The sequence below is a fragment of the Labrus mixtus genome, chromosome 1 (assembly GCF_963584025.1).
Source record: "Labrus mixtus chromosome 1, fLabMix1.1, whole genome shotgun sequence".
NCBI lineage: Eukaryota > Metazoa > Chordata > Actinopteri > Labriformes > Labridae > Labrus > Labrus mixtus.
Window position 1 is genome coordinate 7,192,104 of NC_083612.1, and position 27,690 is coordinate 7,219,793.

Here is a 27,690-nt window from a genome sequence, read left to right on the forward strand (position 1 = left end):
CTTAGCAAGTAGCCCATCACCTTCTCTTGTCGTATGCCTCTATCCTCTGTGTCTCTCACCCTGTTCTCTGCTTCGGTTCGCCTTTTCTCCAGTCCAGTCCAGACAGTTTTATGTCGCCCATAGACGATTCCAGTCTGTTTAGGGAAAGTTTTGTGTCCCGAAAAGAGTCATTATTTTCTTGTTGAAGTTTCATCATTGAAGTTTAATTTTTTTAATTTTTTTTTTCTTACCACTGTAACTTTTGCTGCTTTGCTAAAGTGCTCATGATGGATAGGCCGGATCTTTGTAACATAACAATAAGTAAGGTCTTTTTTCCTGCTCTTTTGTAATGTTAACAGACAAAGAGTAAGGTATTTTACCTGCTTCTTGTAAAGTGTCTCGAGATAACACTTGTTATGAGTTGACGCTATACAAATAAAAATTGATTGAAATTGATCAACTCCGTTAGCAATCCATCATCATAGGTTTGCTGCTAGCATCGCCATTGATTTTCAGTGGTGTAGCTTCTGCTAATGTTTGCTGCTTCGAACCCACTTTCATGTCGTCATTCTTTCCACTTCTACAGTGTTTTTGAACATATATTTGGGTAACCTGAGTGTCTACTGACCCACAAAATGTGAAATAAACCCATCCAGTCCTTTGTTTGTGGTCTACATAAGTCTTACAACACAGAGAAAAATGCTCTGTTTCAAATTTGCTCTCCTTTTGATATCACAGTGGGAAAAAAAAAATACCCTCCCCTCCCCTGGTATCTCCACCCATGGACTCCACCCCCAGCCTAGAGCAAAACTTTTGCACAGGTCTGCCATTTTTTTCCTGTTAGCGAAGGAGTGATGTCTACCAGGAAAACTTGGGGGGCTCAATACATTTAAAGAGACACACACACCAAAACAGAGTGCTCTGAGAGAGCTGGTTTATACAGGGTCAGAAACCTCCTCTGGTGCTTGATTCATGTTATACTTAGACCAAGGCACAGCACAGATGTTTCATTTAGACCCCAGGGGACTGTTTGAAAATGTGGAGAAGGGGGATAATATGTCCTGTTTAAAGAATAAACGCCCATAATCATCTGATCACCAGAACAGGGAGACTGAGGGAGTAGAAGAGAGGGAGTGGCTAAGTTGAATGAAGAAAGTTTTATGAATCTGTGAGAGACTAGAACCAGTCTTCCTGCTTGGACTTATGCTGAGCTCCATTAGGAAAACAATTTAGTGACATAAAATCTTAATTTCTATGATAATATTAAGCCTGTTTGAACATAGCCTTTTGTCAACCACCTTACCTTTCAACATGATTTCACAGATCACCATGAAGAGGCGTTCAGTCCTCTATATCGTCAACTTCATTCTGCCCATCCTGTTCTTCTTGTGCCTGGACTTGGCCTCCTTCCTGATCTCAGAAAACAGCGGTGAAAAGCTCAGCTTCAAGGTCACTGTGCTTCTGGCTGTCACAGTGATGCAGCTGATCATGAATGAAATCCTGCCTTCCTCCTCAGACACGATTCCCCTTATAGGTAAAGAAGTTCATAGGCTGCTTTTGTTGACTACTCATTTAACAGCAAATTCCAACTTAATGTGTAGCTGTCAATGTGTAGTCATCTTTAAACATTAGTAATGCTGCTTCTCACGCCACGGCCCCCCCTAGGTGTGAGTGTGTATATAGGGTTGTGTTTTGAGTATGATGTATAATCAAGCAACTTAATCCAAACTCTTTGCACCATGCGCCTCAGATTTTGCCACTGCCTAACTAGCAAAGTCTAGACATACACGCCCCAAATCACTTTGCAAGCATGCTTCAGACCGCTTTACACCGTCAAAATAAGGCCCTATATGTTCCTATAAAAATGCAATGTAAAAAGGCAAAGCTGTAATCAAAGAAATACAAATACAGAAATGATGGACAAGCTCAGAAAGATTACAGAAAGAGACTCACCTGTTTTTGAATTTGATTGATCACAAAAGCCGGGCTAAAACAACTTCAATCAGGAGGACTTCATTAAGAGTGAACAAGTAAACGATAAATGTGCAATGTATTCGGCGATCAGACTCTGTCATGATGACTTCATGCATTCAGAGGGGTAGCCAGGCTGACAGCAGGATAGGATACCCCCCTGATGGAGTCTAGACCGTGGTGGTGGTGGTGGTTATACTGTTAGACAAATTTCTTCCAGAAATATGAGAATGCTAGTTCTCAAAAGAAATACAAACACGATGTGATTCGGGAAACCTTGTAAGTGATCAGAGAGATAAAACATTCTGTTAATGGTTCCCTCCCGACAGTCAGCTCACACTGCTTCTTAAATACAGAAAACCCTCTTTACACGCATACATCAAAGAACAGTCATAAAACAATTAACCATACATCAATGTCAATGCATCTGCTTAAAATCTGCTTATCTGCTCTTAATTACTCACGTTATAAAGATTAGTTTGCCAAAATTCCCTTATAATACCCCCCTGATGGAGTCCAGACAGTGGTGGTGGTGGTGATAGAAGAATGCAGGATGTCATGAGGAGTGGGTTTCTGAGGCTGTATTGCAGGAGGGTCACAGTGATTGCACGAAAACGACAGACTGACTGTGGAAGAGAGAGAACAGGTTTTACAATTTGACAGCAGCAGGATGATTGGTTAAGAGAAGATGTGACAGAATCTTTTGGATTATTAATTACAGAATAAACACCATTTATCAGCTGAGCAGCGATCTAAACAGATGGACGTCCTCTAGTTTGACTTCAAAACGTATTAATTGCCTCTTGGGGGAAGAGACAGTCTTAGACATTATTGTCACTTTAAGTTTATAAAAGTTGTAAAGTGTAAATAAAGCTGCACTCTATCGTGATGTCTAAACGGCTTCTCTTTTTTTTAAACTACTTTTTAGGGTAGCAGCAGCCGGCTGACCGAGGAATGCCCTGCATTAGAAAAGCTATCCGAAGAGCTGAGGGAGGTGAAGCTGCTACTCAGCAGCAGGAAGGAAGAAGTGAAGCCCGGCTACTGGACCAGAACGACTAAAAAAATCAACAGAATCTACCTGATTGTTTATGTGATAACTGCCAGTTTATTTTTGGGCCTTCTGTTTTCACGTTGGGTTGCTGACAACAACAATTAGAGCAATAGGGTGAAATAGGTTTAATGATCGATCCTGCATCCTCAGTACCATGAACCCTCAAATAAATAAATAAAACAAACTAAATAAACAGCAGAAGGGATGCTATGGTGATTACCAATATTGGCATTTGCTAATTCTTCAGTAGTGAGACATAAACAAATATTTAGCCAAAATAAGGTGCTCTGTGACCTTACACAGAGAAGCCTGAGACGGTCCCTGTCTCCTACATCTTCCAACTGCTCAGTCAGACCAGCCCGACCAAACACCTCTGAAATCAGTGAAACATCCCCAGTCCAATGGCTACAAGAACTAATTTAAATCAGAGTCAAGTAACAGAGAATCTGCTGAGAACTAGGCACTAACATGCAATGAATTCAGTATATTCTCTCTCTCTCTCTCTCTCTCTCTCTCTCTCTCTCTCTCTCTCGGAACGCATACTTTCATATGTCACAATGAGCATGAATAGTATGATTTAAAGTAATATTTTGTGTATGTGAGAAATACCCTGATGTATACTAGACTGCCCAGAATTTTTAAGCATGAATTTACTCGTAAATTGCCCAAAACTGCCCGACATTGTACTGAGGCTCTCATACGGTCCAATTGCGGAGCTTTGCCAGCCAGCCAACGAAGTACTACATTTTACATGTTGCAAAGTAATATTAAAATGACTACGTAGCTGTATTAGTAATGAACATTTGCATATTATTGTTAAATTATATTTACGGACCAACGGTCTCTCTAGCTCGATGCTAAAGCTCTTCGGACGGAGCTCAGACCTGAAGTACATTCTGTGACCCATATTTTCGTATGTTGTTAACAACATTCTAATGGTCGGGTTAGTATACAGTAGCATGTGGCAGTACGTAGTATGTAGTTTCGGACACAGCCTCTCTCTCTCTATCTCTCTCTCTCTCTCTCTCTCTCTCTATATATATATATATAGATATATATATATATAAATATACAAGTATACATATATATATATACAGTATATAACTGAATATATTCAAATAAACTCTGAATAGTGAGTGTTGGAGAGTATCCTCAGGTGCGGGTTATCAGCACAGTACGGTAATCTCTATGTTCAGTTCAATTCTAAGCTTGCTCGTCTGCCATGAAGGTGCTGGGGAGGACTGAAAACGTCTCCCTACAGTCTGTCCTCAGACTGGCTCAGAGAGTGTTGTCTGACCCGTCTCACATCCTGCACTCTGAGTCTGAGACTCTACCATCTGGCAGACCATAGAGTTCCCGAATGCAAACTGAAATGACTCTTTTGTACCCACGTTGATTAACATTCTGAATAATGTTTCGTGAGGCTGAGTGGGTCGTGCAACAGCGTCATGTTGTTCCTATATGTGCTTTTATTCACAAAGGGAGAATTAAATATACCGTATCATATCGTAATATATTAATGAAACTCTGAATATATTGAATGAAACTATGTATATATGGAATATATGTTTTTTTCATCAAGCCGTCAATGGTTCGATGATTTTGGTTTCCCTTGAGGAAATTAAGATATGATGTGTTATGTGTGTATGTATGCATGCAGGAAGCAAGGTGGCGCAGTGGTTAGCGTTGTTGCCCCACAGCTGTCTGACAGGAGCCTCTCTTTTGGGAGTTAGCTTGTTCTCCCTGTGCATGCGTGGGTTCTCGCCGGGTACTTTAGCTTCCTCCCACAGTCCAAAGACATGCTTTTTGGGTAAATTGGTGATTCTTGATTACCTATAGGTGTGAATGTGGCTGGTTGTCTTTTATCTATATGTCAGCCCTGTGATTGACTGGTGAAAAAGTCCAATGACAGCTGGGATGGGCCCAGCAGCATATAAAGGATGGATGGATGAATGCATGCACATTGTAGCAGTATTGCATGTTGTCCTTATGTAAATGTATCATAACACTCATCCATATAATATAACAAAAAACATAAGGATTATTAATATATGTACAATTTAAATACAAACTGTGTTAAATAGCATGCTATTAAGTACAAGCAAAGTTGTAACATGCATCTTCATAAGGCTTTGTTTTGTTCAACCATATGACTGACATAAAATGGTCAAATCAGTGGGCAGATTATACATTAACCCACGCAGTTTGTCATGCAAATATTTTGGTAAAACCAAATAACTTTCAGTAATTTCCTCCAGATTTGCTCCTCCATCCATGACAGCACAAGTCGTCCTCCAACTGATTGAGAAGTGCTGAGGAGATTAACTTTGTTGAGCATTTTGGTCTTGTGCCCCTCTTGCAATTTTAAAACACATCCATTAAAAAAGGTTATAACGTATAATCTTAATATCATGCCATGTGTTTTGTGGTGTTCTTTCATAACTGTTTGGATTATTTTGTCTCTATGTATAAAATGAATCATGATATCTCTTGTCACAACTGGCTCTGTAGACATGTATCAAACTCTTTCTAGTATACAATAAACATGACAAATAAAATATTCTCATATGCTCATTTAAGTGTTTTTGAGAGTGGTAACCCCTGAATTCCACCAGATGTGTTGCTCCGCCACGGCAGTGGAGCTGATAGGTTTTTTCTTTAGTCAATGTGTGAGCTTCCTGTGGCTCCGCTGCGCCTCAGTCTCAGCTCCGTCAGTCTGGGGTCCTCTGCAGCAGACAGACAAGAAATCCATTTCTGCAGGATGCCAGAGCATGATGCATCAATTAACCACAGAGAAGATCAGGCGGGACAGGAAGTCAGACATCTGGTTTATTTTAAAAATAGAACACTTATTTGTTGTTTTCTCGGTTGAGAACAATAACCTTATGTGTGTTTATAAGTGTTAGTTTTTTTTTACAATTTTATACCAAACACATCGTATTAGCTCGACTGCGTGAGTGATTCTGTAATCTCCACGGGAACTCCTTGGTCTTGTGACTCCAGCAGTCTGTGGTGCTGCTCTGTACTGCGCACTGAGAACGCAGCCCGTGGGTGTTGACGGACGAGGGAGCATGGAGCCGTAGCGGAGCGGACACGCAATGCACACAAATCTGGTGGAAGTTCTGGGTAAGACTGGATGGATCCAGAGCATGAGCTGAAAGACACTAGGAAGCTTTGAAAATGCTGATGCTGAAGTTTTTTGCATCAGCGTTGTGGTACATTTGTTGCCAAAGGACTGCTTTATCAGAATCCGAAACTCTTTATATTCTTCATTATTTATCAAATAGAAATAGAATCAAGAGAAGCAATATGTACAAAGCACAGAGAAATGAATATATGAACCATACCATAAAACTTCAAATTAAAGCCCATCCCTCATCCATCCCTTCATCCTGTAGGGTTTGAACGTGGTTCTGCAGGCTTTGGTTATTTTCCTGCAGAGCTCCTTTTTCTACTTGCATCTGGGCTAGCTGCAAAAAGGACTTGCGTTAGGAAAGAAGGAGGAGTTGCTGAAGAACATCCAGGATCATGCTTTGAGGTTTCCTGGTTCGGTAGTTGACATGATCAACATGCTCCTTCAACTTCTTGTTAATGTTAATTGAATAGCATTTAGGTTGGTGTTCTCCTCTACGGAGAGGTGCATCAGACCAGCAACAGTTTTTTGCAGTGCTGTGTAGTCTGATCCAAAAGAAGTCTCAACTCCTGGCTCATATAGGTTCTTGGCACACATTTGATTTGGTAAAACGGAAGCCCAGTGGATTACTGCTAGTAAAACTGCCAAGCTAAACAAAGCTAAATCAACAGGAGAGCCAATCTGATCAAGTTTCAAACTGATCACTGACTCTATCCTGGAAGCTAGGTGAGGGGGTCCACACCTCAAGTCCTCTAAGGGTTGGGGGAACTCACACCTCTCAGACAGCTGGCTACACAACAATTATTTAGGTTACACTCTCAACTGTACCAATGGCTAAATTAGTTGTCTCAAACAACAAAGAGCTCAAAAAAAATATTAAACTACTCAAAATGTCAACAACAAACAACACAACTAAAACACAACTTGATGTCTGCTTTGCTTGAAATGAGAAGTACATTTTCACAGGAAATTCATCAGTAAATTTCTTCAGGATTAAAATCTGGATTACTGCTTAAAAACAATGCAACAAAGCTGGTTTGTTGAGTGTGTCACATTGGCTGCACCATTATGTTCAATTGTTGTATGAACAACAAAGAGGACAAACAGTTATTACTTTAACCATTAACTTACAACATACAACACAACTAAGCCACAGCTTGATTTCTGCTTTGGAAAAACAACAAACTTTAACAGTACAATAAAGCTGGTTTATTGAGAACCTCACACGGGGCACCATTATGTTGGGGTTTTGTGGAGCTAGGCAACAATTATGTTGGGTTTTGTCCAGTCAAATTTGGTTATATAAATGAATATTAATAATTATCCTTAATTAATTAGTCATATAAATTAACAATATTATTTAACTGAGTTAATAAAATGAGGCATCACTGATATCAGAGGACTATCACCAAAATCAGTCTCAAATTATTTAAATACTAACAATATTAATATTCAATAAATCCTGTATTTAAATAAATAGGAGGCTTATGTTCGTACACAAGCTTTCGCAACCAGCGGTATAACAATGCACATACACCAGTAATCACGAACAACTGCCTACTTAAACACAGTTTATTTAATCAAAGCCACATGAATCAAAATCAATGAAACTCAATCTACAACTATTACAAGCTAATCTAAAGCAAACCAAAGATTATCAGGCAAAACTGGTGAATGAGGTGTAAGGATGTGGTTATGTAGTGTGTGTGTGTGTGTACATGGGGGTGTAAGAGAGAGAGAGAGAGAGAATGAGAGAGCAAGATTGTTGCTTAATCACCTGATGACGTTATTTGTAAGAATTGCGGACACTGACCCGAGACGGCTGTCTTGCGCGATCTGTGTCTCTGAAGCGTTTGAATAACGATGACCGTACAGATCTGTATGTGTGAGTGTATGTATGTGTGCACTTACACGGTTGTGGAGTTGGTCTCCAGATATGTGTCTAAGGTGTGTGTATATGTGTGTGTGGAGAGAAAGAAAAGAAAGAAATGCCTGAAGAGGCGTAAACACACAGTTTAAACTCTGTGCGCTAAAGCCAGACGACTATCTATTTCATACTCAGAAGCCGATGATCGAATTCAAGTTAGACGGTAGTTACAATGGTCTTATGGATCATGAAGGTAGTACCTCGGTTATTGCCGCAGTTCACAGAAAACACACACAGGACGCGGCGGCCCGAATACAAAAACAAATCAAGGAGGTTATAGCAAATAAAACCTGGGACACGGCAGTCCAACAAAGAAACAGTTTCACATTAATTAAAGAAAATATTAAACACACTCTCTAAGCTATTTCCGCTCAGATCTAAGCCTCTTACTTACTTACTCGCTCTGTCTGCGATTATTGGAGGAAAAGTCCAACGATGGGGAACTGATCCTGTGTCTGTTCCGGAGGCAGATGAGTCTCGATGGCAGCGGTTACTCCACATGGCACGTGCGGCATCGATGTGTTCTCCTTCGAGCGGGAGATGTACGTAGATGTCCTGATCGTTACATGACGAGGGGAGACAGTGATACTACAGTCTGTGGCTGAAACGCTATCTGCAGAGCTTCGTCGGGATGCGTTCAGGGGACGAACCAAGCTAAGGATTCAGAACACTGTCCGTGCCTAACTGCCAGTTCACACGTACTCTGTGCTCGCCCTACTACGCTTTGAGTCTATTTTCGCAGGAGTACGCTGCAGGCACGTGTAAAGCGGGACAGAATATGACACACCGGACAGGAAGTCGGACAAGGAAACGCACAGAGCATCCGGTCAATTTCAAAATAAAACACAATATACGGACTGACAGCTGATCATGGGTGCACTCCGCTGCCCTGATGTTCCAGAAACAGATCCAGTGTGAATGGGCGCGCGCCGTCTGATGGAGCAAAACCGTGGCGCTGACGGACTGCGGCACGCACAGAGTATGTGTGAATTGGGGGTAAGGATGAGGTTTTATTTTTTTCTTTGAATATTTATTTTTGGGCTTTTTTTTTTACCTTTAATGGAGGTAAAAATATCAGGAAATCAGGGAGATTAGGGAATGACATGAGGGAAACGCACACATGGGGCGCACTCCACACATGGGGCGCGCACACTAACCACTGCGCCACCAGCGCCCCAAGGTTGAGGTTTAACGGCGCCAAACTTTAAACGAAGAGAGGAGTTCAGCATGTGAAAAGAGAGAGAACAATGAGTGGCCACAGGTTTTATCCTCAGACCTGCTCCAATCAGGGTCTTGAATCCAGACTCCCCCTTCACTTCACACCTAAGTGTGAAGTGCTGCCAAGCATGCTGGGATTAAGAGTCCTTTAAGCCCCTTTGTGTGGTTTCCCTCCATTTAACCTGAAGTCAGGCCTTTGAGACTTTTTCTGTCTGGCTGGCCCCAACACTAATGTTCTGTGAGCTCAACATCAAAAAAAGACATTAGTTGCTTCTTTGTTTTCTCTGCTAGAATCGGACACTGGACAGTCTGTATTCATACCTTTGGGCTGCATTGGTGGCACTGATAGTTATGTCGGAGAATTAATACAAAATTAAACTCTGTTGAATGACAACGTGTAAATGTGTGTTTGTGCTTGCATTTTTGCATTTATTAGACAGAATGCGCACAGGAGAGGGGCCACATGGAGAGATTGGCGTCAGTCTCAGCTGTAGTTTTTGGCCACATGTGGCTTGAGCTGGACTTTCCCCAAGGTGAAGCAGGCATTGAAGAGATGGGGATGAGGGTTTCCTTGAATTTGACATCAATAGACCGGCCTAATGTTGAAAGGCACATAAAGATAACAGGAAGCAACAGCTCGCTGTCTCTCAGCACTCATTAAAAACTCAATAAACTGAATTAGCAAATGCAAGAGATGTATTTAACCGAGCAGTCCATTATGAACTAAAGTATGTATGTCCCTCTTTCTATTGTACATTCTAAATAGCAGGGACTTTCAGTGCTGTTGACTTTAAACCCGGTTTCAGGTGGTCTAAGTCGATTTCTATGTCCTCAAGGCTGACCACACCACATTTTAAGATCAACATACCTGTGGGTGATAATGGTGGCACAGCTTCATTGGCTTTCAAACAAAGTTAGCACTGGGTGTTAATCGGTCAACTGCATCAGGTGGAATATAGGAAAGACACCTGCGCCAAGACCCTTTGCGCTGGGCGTACGACAGGGCCAAAAGGGTTGTGAAGAAGTCCTCAGGAAACTCTTTCTAAATGGGGAGCAAAACTTCCAGAAGAAGCACCTCTTTTAACGTTGCAGCTAATTGTTTCTTGGAAGCCTTGGGTAAAGCTCTTATATGTTAAAGTGCTTTTTCTGGGAAAACTTACCGGCCTCAGTGGATGAAATATGGAGTAAACATGTTTTGGTTTGATAAGAAAGTTGAGGAAACTGTTGAGGTCAATGCCACTTCCTCGTTGCATTAGGCGTGTTTCTATCTTCAGGCTAATGAGAAATGAAATAAAGTGTTGGTTAATAAATGTGCCTTGCCCTCTTTTAGTACAGAGCACTGATATATAAACTGCAATGAAACATTTACAGACAACATGAAGGAGGGGGATTGTTACTGACAGAGCAGACGTTTCACAGTCAGGATGTTCACAGGTTTCCTCCTGTTGCTCCTCCTCGCAGGTAAGCCGGGACATTTCTTTAAGATGCATGCTGGTGCAAAGGTCTGCAGTTTGGCTTTCATTATTATTATTTTAAAATCATCATAATCAATCTCCAGATACAAAGGAGAGGCATGGAGTTTGGATTAGTGATTCAGCTTGGAAAACAAAACTAAAATAAGTACCGTCATTCTGCTCCTTTAAACACATGCCATGGGTTTTTATTCGCTGTGGTAAGGTGCTTTGAAACAAAAACAAGAGGTTTTTGTTTGAAGGGCAGTTTTTTTTGTGCAGCAGCAACACTGAATAGATGGTTCATACAGTAACAGGAACATTATTTAAACAGGACATATTGTACTCACTCTCTCCATTTATGATGTCAGTCTGGAACACCTACTGAGTAGCGTTGTGAGGTGTGGAGCTAAAAAAAGCCTCCTTATTTATCCGATACTGGCGTCAGTAAAATCCCTTATTTCAGCTGTCTCTTTAAGATCTCTGATCCTGAATTTGATCATGCCTATAAGCACCTCTATTTCAGCCCTGCTCAGAACAGACTGTTTCTGTATGGTAAAATAACTACCGTCTGTCTGCTCCTTAAAGACATGCTGTTGTGTTTTTATTTGTGTTGGTAAAGGGCTTTGAGCTCCACAAACAAAATCCATTCACCTCCACTGTTTTACGATGAAGCAGCAATCTTGATTTATGGGTTTGTTTTTTTAACTTTTGAAATTGTTTCTTAAAATGAAACAAATATTGCTGCCTTGTCTCTAATTTGGATGTGACAAGTATTTATTAGTGTCATTTCAGTGTTTTAATCAGGAAGGCTGTGGCTCAGTTGGTAGAGTCAGTTACCTCTTAACCAGTCGACTTGATCTTAAGCAGTGTTATTGAAATAAACACGGTCCCATACCATATTGAGAGTATTCTTTACAGAATACTTGTAAAATAATGGTGATAACACTTATTTAGATGGCCCCCCTTTTAATTTTATTAGCACAGGGCACCAGCAGACTACGATCGCCACTGTTTGCGGGTTATCAGTAACCCTGTCACTGAGGCGGAGTCAGGAATCTTGATTCAAGAGTTTGTTTTTTTAACTTGTGAAATTGTTTCTTTACATGATGGCTTTGCTTCCTTGATCCGTACTCTGTAGAAGGAGAACTTGTCTCTCAGTGGGATGTGGCAAGTATTTATTAGTTTATTTTCAATTTTGTAATCAGGGAGGCTGTGGCTCAGTTGGGAGAGTCAGTCATCTCTCAACCAAAAGGTTGGGAGTTCGATCCCCAGCTCCTGCAGCCACATGTATAATGTGTCCTTTGGCATGAAACTTAATCCCAAATTGATGCCGCTGCTTTGTCGGCAGTGTATGAATGGGATTATTTTATACTGGCCAATGATGATGTCTTTATTGAATCAGTCTCATCTTTTTCTTTGGTGTCATGGTTCAGTCAAACATCTTTAAAAAAAGAGAAATTATTTAAATTATATTGTCAAATAGTAGAGTCATGTGATCGACGGCTCACAGCTCTACCTGGCATCCCTGTATACGAGAGAGTTGCAGCGGATAGGTACCTCAAAACTAAACCATGATTCCCACCCTTTGCACAGTGATGTTCAGCTTCTTCCCTCTGGACGGAGGCTTGTAGTCCCAAGATGCCAAACAAAGTGATATAAAAGAGCTTTACTGAACAAGCAGGGCGACAGTAGCTCAGTCTGTAGGGACTTGGGTTGGGAACTGGAGGGTCGACGGTTAAAGTCCCGGCACGGACCAAGTCCGGATATTGGCCTGGTAGCTGGCGAGGTGCCAGTACACTTCCTAAACAAAAAACTAATTTCCCCTCGCGGGATCAATAAAGTATAAATTCAGCTGAAGCCACCATCACACATTTACTTTATTTCTGTACAAAACTTATTTTGACCCTGTCTAAAGAGATTATTTAGTTGTGTTTTTAATCTATTTTATCGATTTAGTCTTTTCTCTCTCTAATGCCCTGATCGGTGGAACTTTGAACACTTTTATAATTTTTTATAATTTTTTGGTTTTTATCATGTTTTAGTTGGTTTAATAGTTTTTCCTTCTCTCGTGTTTTCTAGTGTTGTAGTACTCAAAATTTGTCTTGGTCTCCTCTTGAGTCCACTCTTTGAAGGTCTCAATCAAGATCACCACTGATAGGCTATTTTTCCCACATTATTACTTTGATTTGATTCTTAAAGAACGAATAACTTCAATACATTTGAAGTTTTATTTTTATCCCATGTTTACTGGTGCAACCTTCGAGTGTCATGGTCTAAACAAGTGACACGCCCGATACACACAAGATGATGATTTTTCAGTGATAATTATGGTCTTGGTCTTGTCTCTCTTTTGTCCTGCCTTGGTCTTGACTCAGTCTCTATCCCTAAATGTCTTGGTCTTGTCTCGGTCTCGGAGCACTCTGGTTCGGGGTATGTCCTGGTCTTGGTTAGTGTGGTCTTGATTAAAACACTAGTGTTGTCCCTTGTTGTTACATCGGTTTTGTAATCTGTGTGTCACGATAGATTGCTGGCTGCAAACACATCTTCAGGTACACATAAAGTTATCGGAAGTTATAGCAACCTCTACCATCAGTGTGTGAATGTGTAGGTGTGACCTGCATCCTTTCATTTTTTCTATATTGATCAAAAGTTACGAGGCATTTTCTTGATTTGAATTTTTCTTATGTCAATATTTTCTGTTTTTGTTGTATCAGTACACTGAAAGTCTTTCTGCTTCAGATGAAAAATAAATAAATGAATGAATAAATTTGAATAAATTCAGTTAGTCAGCTCTTATTTATGCTCTGTTGGAGAGGAGAGGTGTGTGCATGGAAACAATACTGAAAAAAATAATTGTGTATACTCTTTATGTCAGGTACCTTCAATCACACAGAGCCTCTTGATGATCAACTGATGAACGATAATGGTATGTAAAGGAAAGAAATACATCAAAGCTTTGCACGTGTAAACCTATTTTTCTGGTTGCCTTTATTATGAAATCCTGAAACTGAAGAAGATTTGTTGTTTCTAACTATCTCAGAGGTTTTTGTTTGAAGGGCAGTTTTTTTTGTGCAGCAGCAACACTGAATAGATGGTTCATACAGTAACAGGAACATTATTTAAACAGGACATATTGTACTCACTCTCTCCATTTATGATGTCAGTCTGGAACACCTACTGAGTAGCGTTGTGAGGTGTGGAGCTAAAAAAAGCCTCCTTATTTATCCGATACTGGCGTCAGTAAAATCCCTTATTTCAGCTGTCTCTTTAAGATCTCTGATCCTGTATTTGATCATGCCTATAAGCACCTCTATTTCAGCCCTGCTCAGAACAGGCTGTTTCTGTATGGTAAAATAACTACCGTCTGTCTGCTCCTTAAAGACATGCTGTTGTGTTTTTATTTGTGTTGGTAAAGGGCTTTGAGCTCCACAAACAAAATCCATTCACCTCCACTGTTTTACGATGAAGCAGCAATCTTGATTTATGGGTTTGTTTTTTTAACTTTTGAAATTGTTTCTTAAAATGAAACAAATATTGCTGCCTTGTCTCTAATTTGGATTTGACAAGTATTTATTAGTGTCATTTCAGGTTTTAATCAGGGAGGCTGTGGCTCAGTTGGTAGAGTCAGTTACCTCTTAACCAGTCGACTTGATCTTGAGCAACATTACTGAAATAAACACGGTCCCATACCATATTGAGAGTATTCTTTACAGAATACTTGTAAAATAATGGTGATAACACTTATTTAGAGGGCCCCCCTTTTAATTTTATTAGCACAGGGCACCAGCAGACTACGATCGCCACTGTTTGCGGAATATCAGTAACCCTGTCACTGAGGCGGAGGGGGATAGCGTAGGAAGGGATGTAGATGATACTGAAGCCATCCTGCCAAACTGGATTTGATGAATTATGAACTTATGTCAACACATACATGTATAGGAAAGGAGGAGATGCATGGGCATGAAAATATTGAAATTAGAATGTATATATTCTTTTATGTCAGGGGGAAGTACCTCTGGTGACACAGAGCCTCCTGGTGATCAACAGATCTACAATCAGAGCTATTCAGGAGGTATGAAAAAATGCACCAGCACTTTGTTGTCAAGCAAACTCTGGAACGCAATATTTTTGACAAACACGTGTTCTGTTGTGAATGAATAAAGATTTATCCATGTGATGTTTGGCCGAAATATCCAAGTTTGTAACTTATATATTCTTTTGTGTCAGGTGGAAGTACCTACGCTGAGCCAACATTTGATTATTATCAACAGATGTACAATTACATAGAAGGTATGTAAAAATGCACCAGCACTTTGTTTTAAAACTATCTCAGAGGTTTTTGTTGGGGGGAGGTTGTGATTTTGGGTATCAACAAAATTAATTAGATGGCATACTGTAACTTTTGTGAATGAATGAAGAGTTGTCTAAGTCACGTTGGGCGGAAATATCGTCTGAGTCCAACCTTTGGACAATTGAAGGTCAGGGACATGGACCTATCCTCCAGGGCTAGAATGATACAGAACAGCACTATGAGTAGGGTGAATGCATCAGTGGAGGATAGGAGTGTAGAACGACAGAGGAAAGGAACCTACAGGTTTGTCCCTGTTGCTGGCAGAAAGTGAAATCGATCAAGTTCAAGTTAATTTATAACCAATGATACAGTTGACAGGAATTTGTCTTGGTGTGCTCACATATACCTCACAATGACACCAATGCACAAACATAAACACATAATTCACAATACAGAAGGATGTGTAAACAGGTTGTGTAACCAGTCCATAAAGTGCTTGGTGCAGGAGGCACAAACCAGAATGCAGAAAAACAGTTCATAGTGCAAATGGCAAATGGATGTCCCTAGTGTAGGGTGGCATTCCATAGTGCAGGGGGCGACATACTATAGTGCACGGGGGGTCAATCCATAAGTACATAGTACCATAATCATGGTAACAGACTGTACAGAAATACAGCACATACTGTACGTAACAGGGGGAAAAAAAACATTAAAGCCATATTTAAGTGTTATATGGCTTGCAGGTTTGTGCTATCTCTGAAGTGTGATGTTCTGCTGGTGATGCTTCTGTACCACTTCCCTGATGGCAAAAGAGTGAACAGGTCAAAGGCCTTAGAAAGCATCAGGGAAAGATGAAGTGTGTGGTAAAATGAGAGCAGAGTCATCGCATTGATCAGTATCACTTAAGTATGAAGTCCAGCGACGAGTAGAAAAGCACCATTCGTGGTCAGAGATGCTGATTGGACAGGTAAGGCAGGCAACTGCTTAGAGCCCCAGGCCAGTAGGGGAAAACTGTAAACCACTGCAGTGGCTCAAAATGTGCAAAGTTTGCAATGACAGTAGGAAACCTCCCTAAGGGGGCCCCATCTGATAGCACTCACTCCTGATGCGCTGCTAATCGAAGCTTGCATTATTCCTGTTACAGCCTGAGATTGTAAATGAAAGTCTTTGAAGGCAAACAAAGATGTGTAATCTGATTGGTAGTAAAAAAGAGAAAGGGGAAAAAGAAGCCAGACACCACATAACCAGTCGACTTGATCCTGAGCAATGTTACTGAAATAAACATGGTCTCTGCCCATGCCATATTCAGAGTATCCTTTACAGTGTCAGAAGACCCATAAAATAATGGTAATAACACTTGTTGGAGGGCCCCTGTTACAGTCTGAGTTTGTAAATTAAATTCTCTGAAGGAAAACTAAGAGGAGTATCATAAACAATCCCCAGATACGAAGGAGAAGCATGGAGTTTGGTCTGTGATTCAGTTTGGAAACAAAACAAAAATTAGAACCGGTGATGAAGTGCCCTCGCATCCCTGTGCATGTCGGGGTGTGTCGCGACCACAGGGAGTGAGCAGCAGAGGGATGTGGCTAAGCAGCAGGCTGTGCAGATCGATTTGTGTAAAAGAACTTTGATGTGAAATCCAGCAAAGTTTTTAATATAAACATTCATGATGAGTACTTGTAAAGTATAAAATATATCAAAATTCTTTACATTCAGGCTTTCAAGAAGTGGTCAGACCATAAGATCGCAACAATAAAGCGTGTTGCAGCTCTTAAAAGAAACATCTCTGGTGGCGCTGGCGGCGCAGTGGTTAGTGTGTTGTTGAGTATGTATGGAGGCTGTAATCCTCCAAGCAGGCGACCTGTGGCTCCTTTCCTGCATGTCAATCCCCACTCTCTCTCTCCCTGATTTCCGACTCTATCCACAGTCCTATCTTTCAAATTAAGGCACAAAAAGCAAAAAAAATAAATCTTAAAAAAAATGAATTATCTCTTGGTCATCATAATCAATAAGATTTGCAGTTTTATTTAAACACACGTGCAATATTGTGCATTTATCATCAAGTGTGATTTTTTGTTTTAATAAGGATGACTGAGCTGCAAGATGCACAGAGCGGCCAAGAATTAAAAAAATTGTGCATTGATCAACCCTTTGATTAATAATATCATAGAATGAGGGAGACAGCTGACTGAAGTGAGCACTCTGACAATATATGAATCAATGTGGATCCTGTGAACATATAAGCATTGCAGATATACTCGTGCGTAATGAAGAATGGTGAATGTTTTGGTACTGTAGGAGGACAGTGTAAATGCAGCAGCAACGTGGTGTCATTCTCTGATTTTTCTTATGTTTGTGACCCACCTGCTGTAGTAAACTACTGATATATCCATTCTTACCTTCACTTTATTCACAAGCTCCTCCATTTCTGAGTCAGAAAGTTTATTTTCTTTTTCTAACTTCTGGTTTTCACCATGATCCAGCGCTGAAAACCTTTGTGTGTTTTTATTCGCTGTGGTAAAATTCTTTGAGCTCCACAAACAAAATCCATTCACCTCCACTGTTTGAGGATTGAAGCAGGAATCTTGAGTTGTTTCTTTATATGAAACTGGCTTTGCCGCCTTATTGATAACTCTGTAGATAGAGAACTTGTCTCTCAGTGGGATGTGGCAAGTTTTTATCAGTTTAATTTTCAGTATTCTAATTAGGGCGGCTGTATCTCGGTAGGTAGAGTCAGTTGTCTCTCAACCAGAATGTCAGGGGTTCGATCCACAGGTCCTTCAGCCACATGTCTGATGTGTCCTTTGGCAAGACCTTTAACCCCAAGTTGCCTCCGCTGCTTCAGCGTCGTCGTATGAATGGGATTAGTTTATACTGATGGCCACTGATGATAAAAATAATAATAATAATAAATTCATTTTGTATAGCGCTTTTCTAAATTGTCAAAGACGTTTTGACAAAAAGCAACCAAAAACTGTCAAATGATGCTTTTATGAATCATTCTTGGTGTCATGGTTCGGTCAAACATCTTTAAAAGAGAAATTCCTTAAATCGGATGGTCAAATGGTCGAGTCGTGTGATTGGTGATAAACAGCTCTATCCAGCGTCCCTGTATACAAGAGAGTCGCAGCGGATAGCTACCTCGATTTTCAACAATGATACCCACCCCTGCACAGAGACGCTCAGCTTCTTCCCTCTGGACGGAGGATTGTAGTCCCAAAGTGTCGAACAAAGCGAAACAAAAACAGCTTTGTTCCCGCTGCTATCACTGAACTGAACAAGCTGCAGCCACATTTGCACATTTACTTTATTTATTTATTTCTGTACAAAACTTATTTTGACCCTGCCTGAAGATATTTTTTTGTTGTGTTTTTAATTGATCGATTGAGACTAATCTCTCCTCTCTGCCCTGTTGGTGGAACCTTGAGAACTTTTATTATTTTTATTATTTTTTAGGTTTGAATCATGTTTTAGTCGGTTAAATAGTTTTTCCTTCTCTCATGTGTTTTCTAGTGTTGTAGTACTCGAGTACTCGACATCTGTCTTGGTCTTGGTTAGTGTGGTCTTGACCACAACACTAGTGTTGTCCCTTGTTGTTACATCTGTTTTGTAATATGTTTGTCATAATGGATGTTGATCTTGCTGGCTACAAACAAATCTACCTATGGGTACAAATAAATTCACCTGAACCTGAACTTTCCACAGCAGCCTCTTCCATCAGTGTGTGAATGTGAATAGGCGGGACCTGCGGTGTAAAAGAGATTCGAGCTCAAGTCCATTTACCATTTATCTGATGTTTTTGTCAAAACTATGCTTTGACATCGTACTAGGATATAATTAAAGTATTATTCTATTCTGATCTGAAAACTAAATATTGTATTAATTGAGCAAACATTATTTTCTTGATTTGAGTTTTTCTCATGTCAATATTTTCTGTTGTATCAGTTCACTGAATATCTTTCTGCTTTAGATGCCAAAAATTACATTTAGTTTGTCAGCTCTTATTTATGCTGTATTGGAGAGGAGGAGAGGTGTGTGCATGGAAACAATACTGAAAAAAATAATTCTATACTCTTTTTTGTCAATTTCAATTACACAGAGACTGATTTTGATACATGGATGGCCAAGCACCATAAAGGTATGTACAGGAAAGAAATACAACAAAACATCATACTTCATCAAACATTCATATTTTTCTGGTTGGCTTTATTGTGAAATCCTGAAACTGAAGATGATTTGTTGGTTGTCTCAGAGGTTTTTGTTTGAAGGGCAATTCAAATAAATATCATACCCACTCATATTGTAGGTGCTCTGAAGGTGTACATTAAAGGACAAATGAACGGCGTGGTAATCAGTTATTTTTCTGATTTGTTCCCTTGAAGGAGAAACCTCTCTCACAAAGAATGTGTTCTGATGTTTTTTCCTGTAGATGAGTCTAAGTGTACGCACGCGGCTATTATAAACGAACTGAATTTGACCGACAAAGTCATGTTCAGCTATACCCGGCCCGCTAAAAACTACAGTAAACCCACTGAAGTATTCCTGGATGTACATCTATATGCTATTCTAGATATAGTAAGTGTTTTTCTCTCATTCTTGACAACAGATTTTTCTTCTTTGAAGAAGGTTTAAATGTTTTAATATTTCAGTTTGTCGCTGTTAAGATCAGATGACCCGCCCCTGGGTCTGCGTGTTTTCTGATATCAAGATTATTTAAACATCACTCATGTCATACATTGCTAGAAAGCTATGATTCCTGTGATTCCGACCATGTGAACCATTTCAAGATATAACCACCAGGGCAGCCACAATCTATGCATCTGTCACATAATGCATCAACAATAGTTTTTACTGTCTTGTGACTTACCATTTAAAGATTTATTGAATGCTCCCGATTACGATATACCAACAAAAGCACTCTTCTGCATTGACAAGGGTCCCAACGATCCAAATCCAGTGAATGATTTAATCCAAACACATTGCATCCATAAATAGCCAAAGGATTCTTTCAAATATGCCACTACTTTTTTCCGGTTTCCCACTGTATTCTGTAATATTTAATGTTTATTAATGAATATTTTTCGATTGTGAGACACAAATTTTCTGAAAAGTGGAGCAGGCAAAAGACGGAGAGGATGGACTTTTCTCATCATTGGGGGGTTTGTAGACAGACTAGAGAAACGAATGTTTATGTATGTTAACACAGTTTTATGAATGAAAGTGAACCTGTAACCTACCTACCTTGGATCAGGAGCATTATACCAAATTAATCACACCTGTGGGTGCGACGTCAACCGCTGCACATTAAATGTATGACGCACACCCACACACTCTCCCTCTTTCTTTTCGACTGGGAGGTAAATGACAATGCCAACGTTCACCACTGAGTGACAGGGGAGGGTTATAGGTTCACTTTCATTCATGAAACCGTGTTTACATATGCAAACACTCATTTTATTTCATTTCAGTGAACCTGTAACCTTGTGACAAAAATATACCAAATAAGTCATGAGGAGAGTGAGTTGGCACAACCCATAGGTCAAGGCCAAACATAGGTGGAGTCCACCAATTGCAACAAAACAACAGATCACACTCGTGTAGTTGAACTTAAGCAATTTATTTTTAACAGATGAAAAATATTTGCAAACACAAAACCCCCTCGGGGGCAAGGTCCAAAGTGAAAACGCCATTCCAGGGCATGTATCCCCACTGCCCCTATCGCAAACAGCAATGTTAACAAAAGACGACCCGGGCAGGGACACATAGAAACTCAACCCCACTCCAAGGACAGATGTGGGGACAATGGACGAAGCCAGGTTCAATCTGTAGAAGGTCCCAGGAGGTCCCAGGAGGGCAGTAGAAGTTTCCCTGATGGGCGACTCCTCCTTGCTCCTCTTAAAAACTGTGTTGCCAGAGGGTGTGCACCCGGGGACCAGCCCTCACATCTGTCATGAACTGTAGAAATCCCTGCAAGGTAACCCCTGATAGTCGATTCTGCCCGGCCCAGGTCAAAGAGGTGCTGGAGGAAGGCCAGAATAACAGGCATACCACACGTTAAAGGGGTTTTCTCCCGTAATGCCACACCAGTCCTGAAACACCCTCCATTTAGGAGTAGAGGGCGCTCGTGAGCAAAGTGCCTACCACCTGTCTCTCTAGGCCAAGCGAGAGTAACTCTGTTGCCTTTCAATGGCAACACATGAAGCCTCAGTGTTTGAGGCTCTGGGTGCCATATCCTGCCTCGCATCCGGGACAGCATATCACGTCTGTCTGGCAGACACCACAGACAGCCCACCAGCATCCCTTAGACCTCTGCCCTCCACAGCCTCTGTGGCCAATGTGTTGCCACAGAGACCCTTCGAGCACCCAGCTACCTCACTCTCCTGAGGAAAACTGGCAGAAGAAGGAGTGGGGGAAAGGCATACTGCCGCACTGGAGTCCACAAGAGGCTCAGGGCGTCTATCCCCAGCGGCCCTGCAGGGCTGTACATGAATGACTACAGAGGGCCGTGAGTGTTGCCTGCTGTGGCAAAGAGGTCCACCTGATCTTGATTGATGGGGACATGAAACCTGTCTCTTACCACTATCTCCAAAACCCCTCGAAAGCGAGGTGGGCGGGCCCTGAACTGCAGGAGCTACACAAACTGTAGAGTCCCGATAACCTATGGAAAAGTTGTACACTGACATCAAGCTCTGAGGGTGGCAATGGTGAAGCCTGCAGTCAGTGACGGTACACCGTCAGGGGCGCTGCCGGGGCTTAGCTGACCCACGATCAGTGCGCTCGCGAGAACGGGGTTGAAAACGTGGGCGGCCACGCATCTGCGTTGGGGGAGGACCTTGCCTCCACTCCCCCGAAACCCCAGGAGGAGCTCTGTTTGGCAAACTGAGGACGTGAAAAACTCCAACGCCTCTCCGTGGCTACCTGGCCCACAGGCCCTGACTACCCTGGTTGCTGGATGGCCTGTGTGCGCAGCCTGACCTTCTGTGCCTCATCCAAGGCAGCCTCCCGGCTGGCCCAAGGCTGACCCAAACACCTCCCCAGGAGCTATGGCAGCCTCCAAGACAGCACCACGGTCTGCATCCGCTAACCCTGATTGGTTCAACCAGATGTGACGCCAAGTCATGGTCAGCTGTGCCAAGGAGTTACCCAGCACCCTAGCCTGCGAGCTAGCACCTTGGATCACAACGTCCACAACCTTTTCCATCTCTGGCAGGAGGTCATCTGGGCTCTTGGATACCAGGTCCCTATCAGGCCCTCCAGATACACAAGTAGAAGGGCAAAGGTTTTCCCCAGTCTAGAGGCCATGGCTACGGACTGGAAAAGCCTTCACCACCAGCCCATCAGTCATGCGGCACTTCCTATTTGGGTATAATGCTCCTGATCCTAGGTAGGTAGTCACAAGGTTAAAGGTTCACTGAAATAAAATAAAACATATTAGTGTTAGAGAAACATGGTGAAGTGGATTTTGCATATTGCATATTTTGCACCATAGACTAAACATTCCCTTTAGAGTAATGTTGGAAATAACCTGATGTTTACATATAAAAATATTATACCTGTACAAAACAGTGACACATGAACTTGAAAATTTGATTAACTTGACCATGAACTTGACATTTTTTTAAAGAATGTTTCTTCCTCCTAGAGAGACAAGGAACAGGAACTTGTTACTCACATTTGGGTAAATAAGGTGAGTTCTCTGTAAGGACAAAACATTTTTAATTACTTAATCAAGGTATCTTTCTTTTATATGGATGACCAAAATTTAAATATTGAGGAGTTTATGTCTTCCTGTGTTGTTCTTTTAGATTTGGCGTAATCCCTTGATCTCTTGGGATTCTGATGAATACTGTGGTATTCCCTTGGTTTATTATCCTGCTGAACGATTGTGGAACCCGGATATAATGATTGACGAGATGTAAGTTTGACTTGATGTACATGGTTCACATTCATACACTAGCAACAGAATAGCTCAACGCACTGCAACCCTTTTAAAATCTGATTTTAAGTCAAGAAAACATGAGCAATTTGACAACACGTGTAGCATTGAAAAAAAAAATATATATATTAATTTATTTAAATTTGTGTCAGTGTCATTGCAACTTTCCTATCCAGGGTTGTATCAAGACTTTTTTGACTGGGGTGGTCCACCTGAAGCACTGATGCAAATTATTTTTTTTTCCCTGTCTTTCCCAAGACAATTTGGGAACATAACTCTTCTTAGCTTGATTCTTTGGGGACTCAAAAACAAAGATGTATGTGCAAAGTCACATTTTCTTTGTTAGCTAGACAGTTTGCACAAGTTATTCCTTTGATTTTTTTCATGAAATATCTTATGTTATAAAGTGTAGTAGATAGTTAAAATTTGGAATCAAGGTTTAACAAAATGTGTTTTTTTTTCTCACACAGGACAGAAAAAGATAAGGCCACACAGATTTCTTATCTCGCCATATATAATACTGGTTATGTGTTTCTAAGGAATGGCATGGTGTTGGTCAGCACCTGCAAGATGCAGTTTTACAAATTTCCTTTTGACATTCAGAGCTGCAACCTTACCTTCAAGTCGATCTCAATGTCAGGTGAGCCAGTAACCTTTTGGTTAGTTTCTATAAGGTATGTGTCTTTTTGTCTATAAAGTCTGAATGATTGTGTGTACTTGAATTACTTTATTGTCACCTGAAAAAGAGTACCAGACACTTTGGACCCAATTTTGAAAGTTTAAAGCACATTGTCTTAAACATAAGGCACAAAGTGATTTGGGGTGACGCAGATAGGCATAATCGGGTTGCTAAATTAAAAACAGGGCGTGAACAGGTTGAATTCTGTTGCTTGATGATACATTAGTGTATTTTGGGTATAACATGAATCAAACCACTCAGAGTGTCAGCTCTCATTCCTTTTCAGCCAGGTGTGCCTGCAGGTTGGCATGTTGCTTTTTACATGGCAGTTCTTCTGATGGACCGAACATCTCTCCTTTCATTATGTCCCTGAACACATAGAACACACACACAGGGCACTGTATGAAATATGTTATATTTGCTGAACCTCCCACATCAGAAACAATCATTGGTGCCATTCCACATTGAGAGTCGCAATCAACATTTCCTCTGCAGGCACAAAAGTGTATCTTCTTCATTAAGTAAAATCAACATCAGATAAAGGTAGGCTTTAAACATTCTTTACTTTTTTTCCCCGCTTGAATCATAGGCTAGATTCTCTAATATGTGCATAATGGACAATAGACAATTCTGTATTCATATCTGTTGCCTGTGTTGGTGGCACTCAGACAGAAAGTGCACTGGAGTGAGGGGCATATGATTGAGAGCTTGGTGTCAGTCTCGGATGGAATTTTGGGCTGTGTGTGACTTGAGCAAGACGAGATGAAGCAGGTATCCAAGAGATAGTGATGATGGTTTCCTTGTTTTCTGATATCCCCTGACCGGTCTCATGTGGAAAGGAATATAAAGATAACAGGTTAAGAGGAAACAAAAGATAGTCCTCTTCCCCCATTAAAAACTCAATGTAATGTATTAGCAATTGCAAGAATATATTTAACTGGGCAGTCTGAGTGCCTATGTGATTCACTCTGTGCAAAATGGGATAAGTGTAAGTCCGTTATGAACCAATTTATGCATGCCCATCTTTCTATTGTGCCCTCTAAATAGCAATAATGTTCTGCACCACTGAATTTAATCTTTAGAATAGGTTTTTAGGGGGTCTAAGCTGCAGTCGATTTCTATGTCCTCAAGGTAGGTGGTGTGTGCCTGACCACACCACATTAGAAGAAAAACAAACCCTGGGTGCTTTCTTAGGTGCAATTTAATTTACTATCACCATAACATGGGAGCTGGCCTTGAAAATAGGAGACCTGCGCTGCTTGCTAAGGTGTTTTGTGCCGGGTGTACTAAAGGTGCTGTTGTCTCTAATATAACTAGGTGGAAACCTAACGAGTATTCTTGTCTCCAACCTCAGCACGGGATTTAAAGCTAAGTCCATATAAGTTTCCAGGTATGGATGGGCTGTCTCAAGAAGCGTTGCAGTATGAGTGGCTCCCTATGAACATCACAGTAAGAAGTGAAGTGGTCAAAAACTATGGCATCTCGTCAAGCATAGTTGTCTACACAGTATGTATTTTTTTTAAACATATCATCTCTGTAATTTCTTTCACTTCATTTTAGAGGCTTTCATTTTTCTGTCAGCTCCTTAATAAGCAGCAGTTGATTTTATTGATTTAGATCGAAAAGAACTCGTGCAAATCAGAACATGTATCTAGATTTTTGGTTGCAAAAATTGATGTGTGTAGAGGTGAGTCTATGTAGCACACTATGAAAAGTATCACCCTACTTCCCCTTACAGTAGGAGCGGGGACATTTCTGACCCTCAGTGCCAACTAGGGTGCATGCACAGGCACCCTTCTGTTGAGGCCTCATTGCTTGTAGGCCAACACATTAACATACAATAAGGGGCACACTCTAGATTTACTTATCTTCAAGGGTCTGAACATTTGCAAGGTTGTGGTGACTGATGTTGCCCTGTCTGAACATCCTTGTACTTTCTTTGAGCGAGAGAGAGCACTCTCTCAAAGAAAGTACACACAAATATTCAAACACAAGTAAATCTAAAACAGAATCATAACATAACCAGACAGATAAAAGGACCCAAAATGCAGGATTACATGAGGCAAAGTTCAGTAGTAAGCAGAGTTTAATAACCAGTCCAGGGTCCTCATTTATCAACGGTGCGTACGCATGGATCTGTGCGTAATGAGTGCGTAAGAACATTCCCATGCAAAGAGTGGAATTTATCAACTTCTACTATTACTTAGAAATGTGTGTAAATATAAGCACAGCTCTGACCATGCTTACGCACAGAATCCTAGTGGTAGAACATTGGAACTACAAATACAAAGCACTACGAGTGTCACAGCATGCCTTAATCAATCTCAACGTAGATGCATGAGTTTTCTTTAATTAAAAACACAAAATTAGTGATTTTGTCTAGTTTGAAATGCCTAATTTGTCTGAAAACATTTAAAAGACCGTTGTGAAGGGTATTTGAAATGTTTAATCATAGCTCATTTTGCATTTTTAGATGATTTGGCAAACAGTGCGCTCTGCAGTTGTTCTGTTGGGAGAGCGTCACTGCTTGATTATTTCCTCAGAGAGAGCTATGCTGCGGATGACGCTGTAAATGCACCGTTCAATGATGAAATTGTGTTGTATTCTCTTATCCTCCCGTTGCAGATACTTCTCGTGATGCATTTTTATTTTTTTGCACTGAACTTATCAAACTTCATCTTAGTGTTTTCTCCTCTGACCAACAGAATTTACAGAAATTGTCACCTTCTCTCATGCAGCATTTGGTCTTTTGTTAGTAACTTCGACTAAGTGAAAAAACAAACAATTTATTTGGGTCACTCAGCGCGAGAGTTACTCACCTTATTTTATTGATTTATTACCGTTTTTTGTTAAACCTCATCAACTTCCATTCCTGTTGATATGAAGCTCCTTTTTTTTACTCTAATCATTATTCTGGCAAGGTAAATATTTCCATGTGGTTTTTAAAGAGGTGTTTCTGTATGCAAATGTCTCCGAACATGCACGAGCCTGCTTGTTAAGAACATGTGAGATCTATCAACACTGATTACCTATGTGTTACCGATGTGCGTACGATCGCAGTCCGCATGTTTGATAAATAAGAATTTCTTAGTGCGCATTCTAAATTTCATTCGTAAGACAGAATTTAGAACACTGTCTACGCACTGTTGATAAATGAGGCCCCAGGTCTGTACTCAGGTAAGCATAAATAGGAGCAAACAAATCCAAAATCAGCAGGCAAAAGACTAAAATGAGAAGGCAGGCAAGGTAAAAAAAAAAAAACACTTTAAGGCTCACTGGAAGAAAAAGGCTGGAACTATGAACACACTACGAGCTTGCAACATGAGGGAGGAAACACAGAGATTTGATTTTATTTCTATTTCTCCCACTAAGGTGTAGTTTGCCTTTGGTAAGAATATTCATGAAATTAGACAAGCAGTCAGTACCTCAATATCAGGTTTAGTATTTCTCTTGTGTTCATATGAGACCAATTTCTTCTGTCTTGATAATCTGCCTACAATTTAATAAAAAAAATCTCAAATCATGGCAAATGATCTGTTCGACACAGTTGACCACAATATATATTACTTAACCGACTGGGACATTCTAGAACGACGAACCTCTGACCATCTGAATATGTTTTCCCAGATCACCATGAAGAGGCGTTCAGTCCTCTATGCTGTAAACTTCATCCTGCCCACCCTGTTCTTCTTTTGTCTGGACTTGGCCTCCTTCCTGATCTTAGACAGTGGGGGTGAGAAGCTCAGCTTCAAGGTCACTGTGCTGCTGGCTGTCACAGTTATGCAGCTGATTCTGAATGATATCCTGCCTTCGTCTTCAGACAGGATTCCTCTTATAGGTGAGGATTATTGTTGATACCTCTTCATTAAAACATACTGATGGTGCAACAGATCACACCCCACAGTTGTAACTGAAGAGAAAAATGTAAAAAAAAATGTAAAAAAAATAAAAATGTATCATTATGGTGTCAAATGTTCACTGCAAATAGTGTGAAGAGAAGGCAGTGTTTAAGTATTGCACGTAGACATCATCCACTGTAACAATATGAAGA

General features: G+C 40.7%; 2 protein-coding genes across 2 annotated transcripts in view; both read left to right on the forward strand.

Moving 5' to 3' along the window:
* Positions 1-27,690, forward strand: part of LOC132980801 (serine/threonine-protein kinase BRSK2-like) — a 575,981-nt gene that overhangs the window by 447,043 nt on the left and 101,248 nt on the right. The gene's annotated exons all lie outside the window — the stretch shown is intronic.
* The window catches only part of LOC132978782 (5-hydroxytryptamine receptor 3A-like), a 30,690-nt gene continuing 4,290 nt past the window's right edge, over positions 1,291-27,690 (forward strand). Inside the window, exons 1-7 of the mRNA XM_061044093.1 lie at positions 1,291-1,513; positions 19,454-19,599; positions 22,667-22,711; positions 22,830-22,939; positions 23,431-23,600; positions 24,994-25,145; positions 27,267-27,477. Coding sequence (XP_060900076.1) covers positions 1,291-1,513; positions 19,454-19,599; positions 22,667-22,711; positions 22,830-22,939; positions 23,431-23,600; positions 24,994-25,145; positions 27,267-27,477 — 1,057 coding nt within the window. The remainder of the gene's footprint in view (positions 1,514-19,453; positions 19,600-22,666; positions 22,712-22,829; positions 22,940-23,430; positions 23,601-24,993; positions 25,146-27,266; positions 27,478-27,690) is intronic.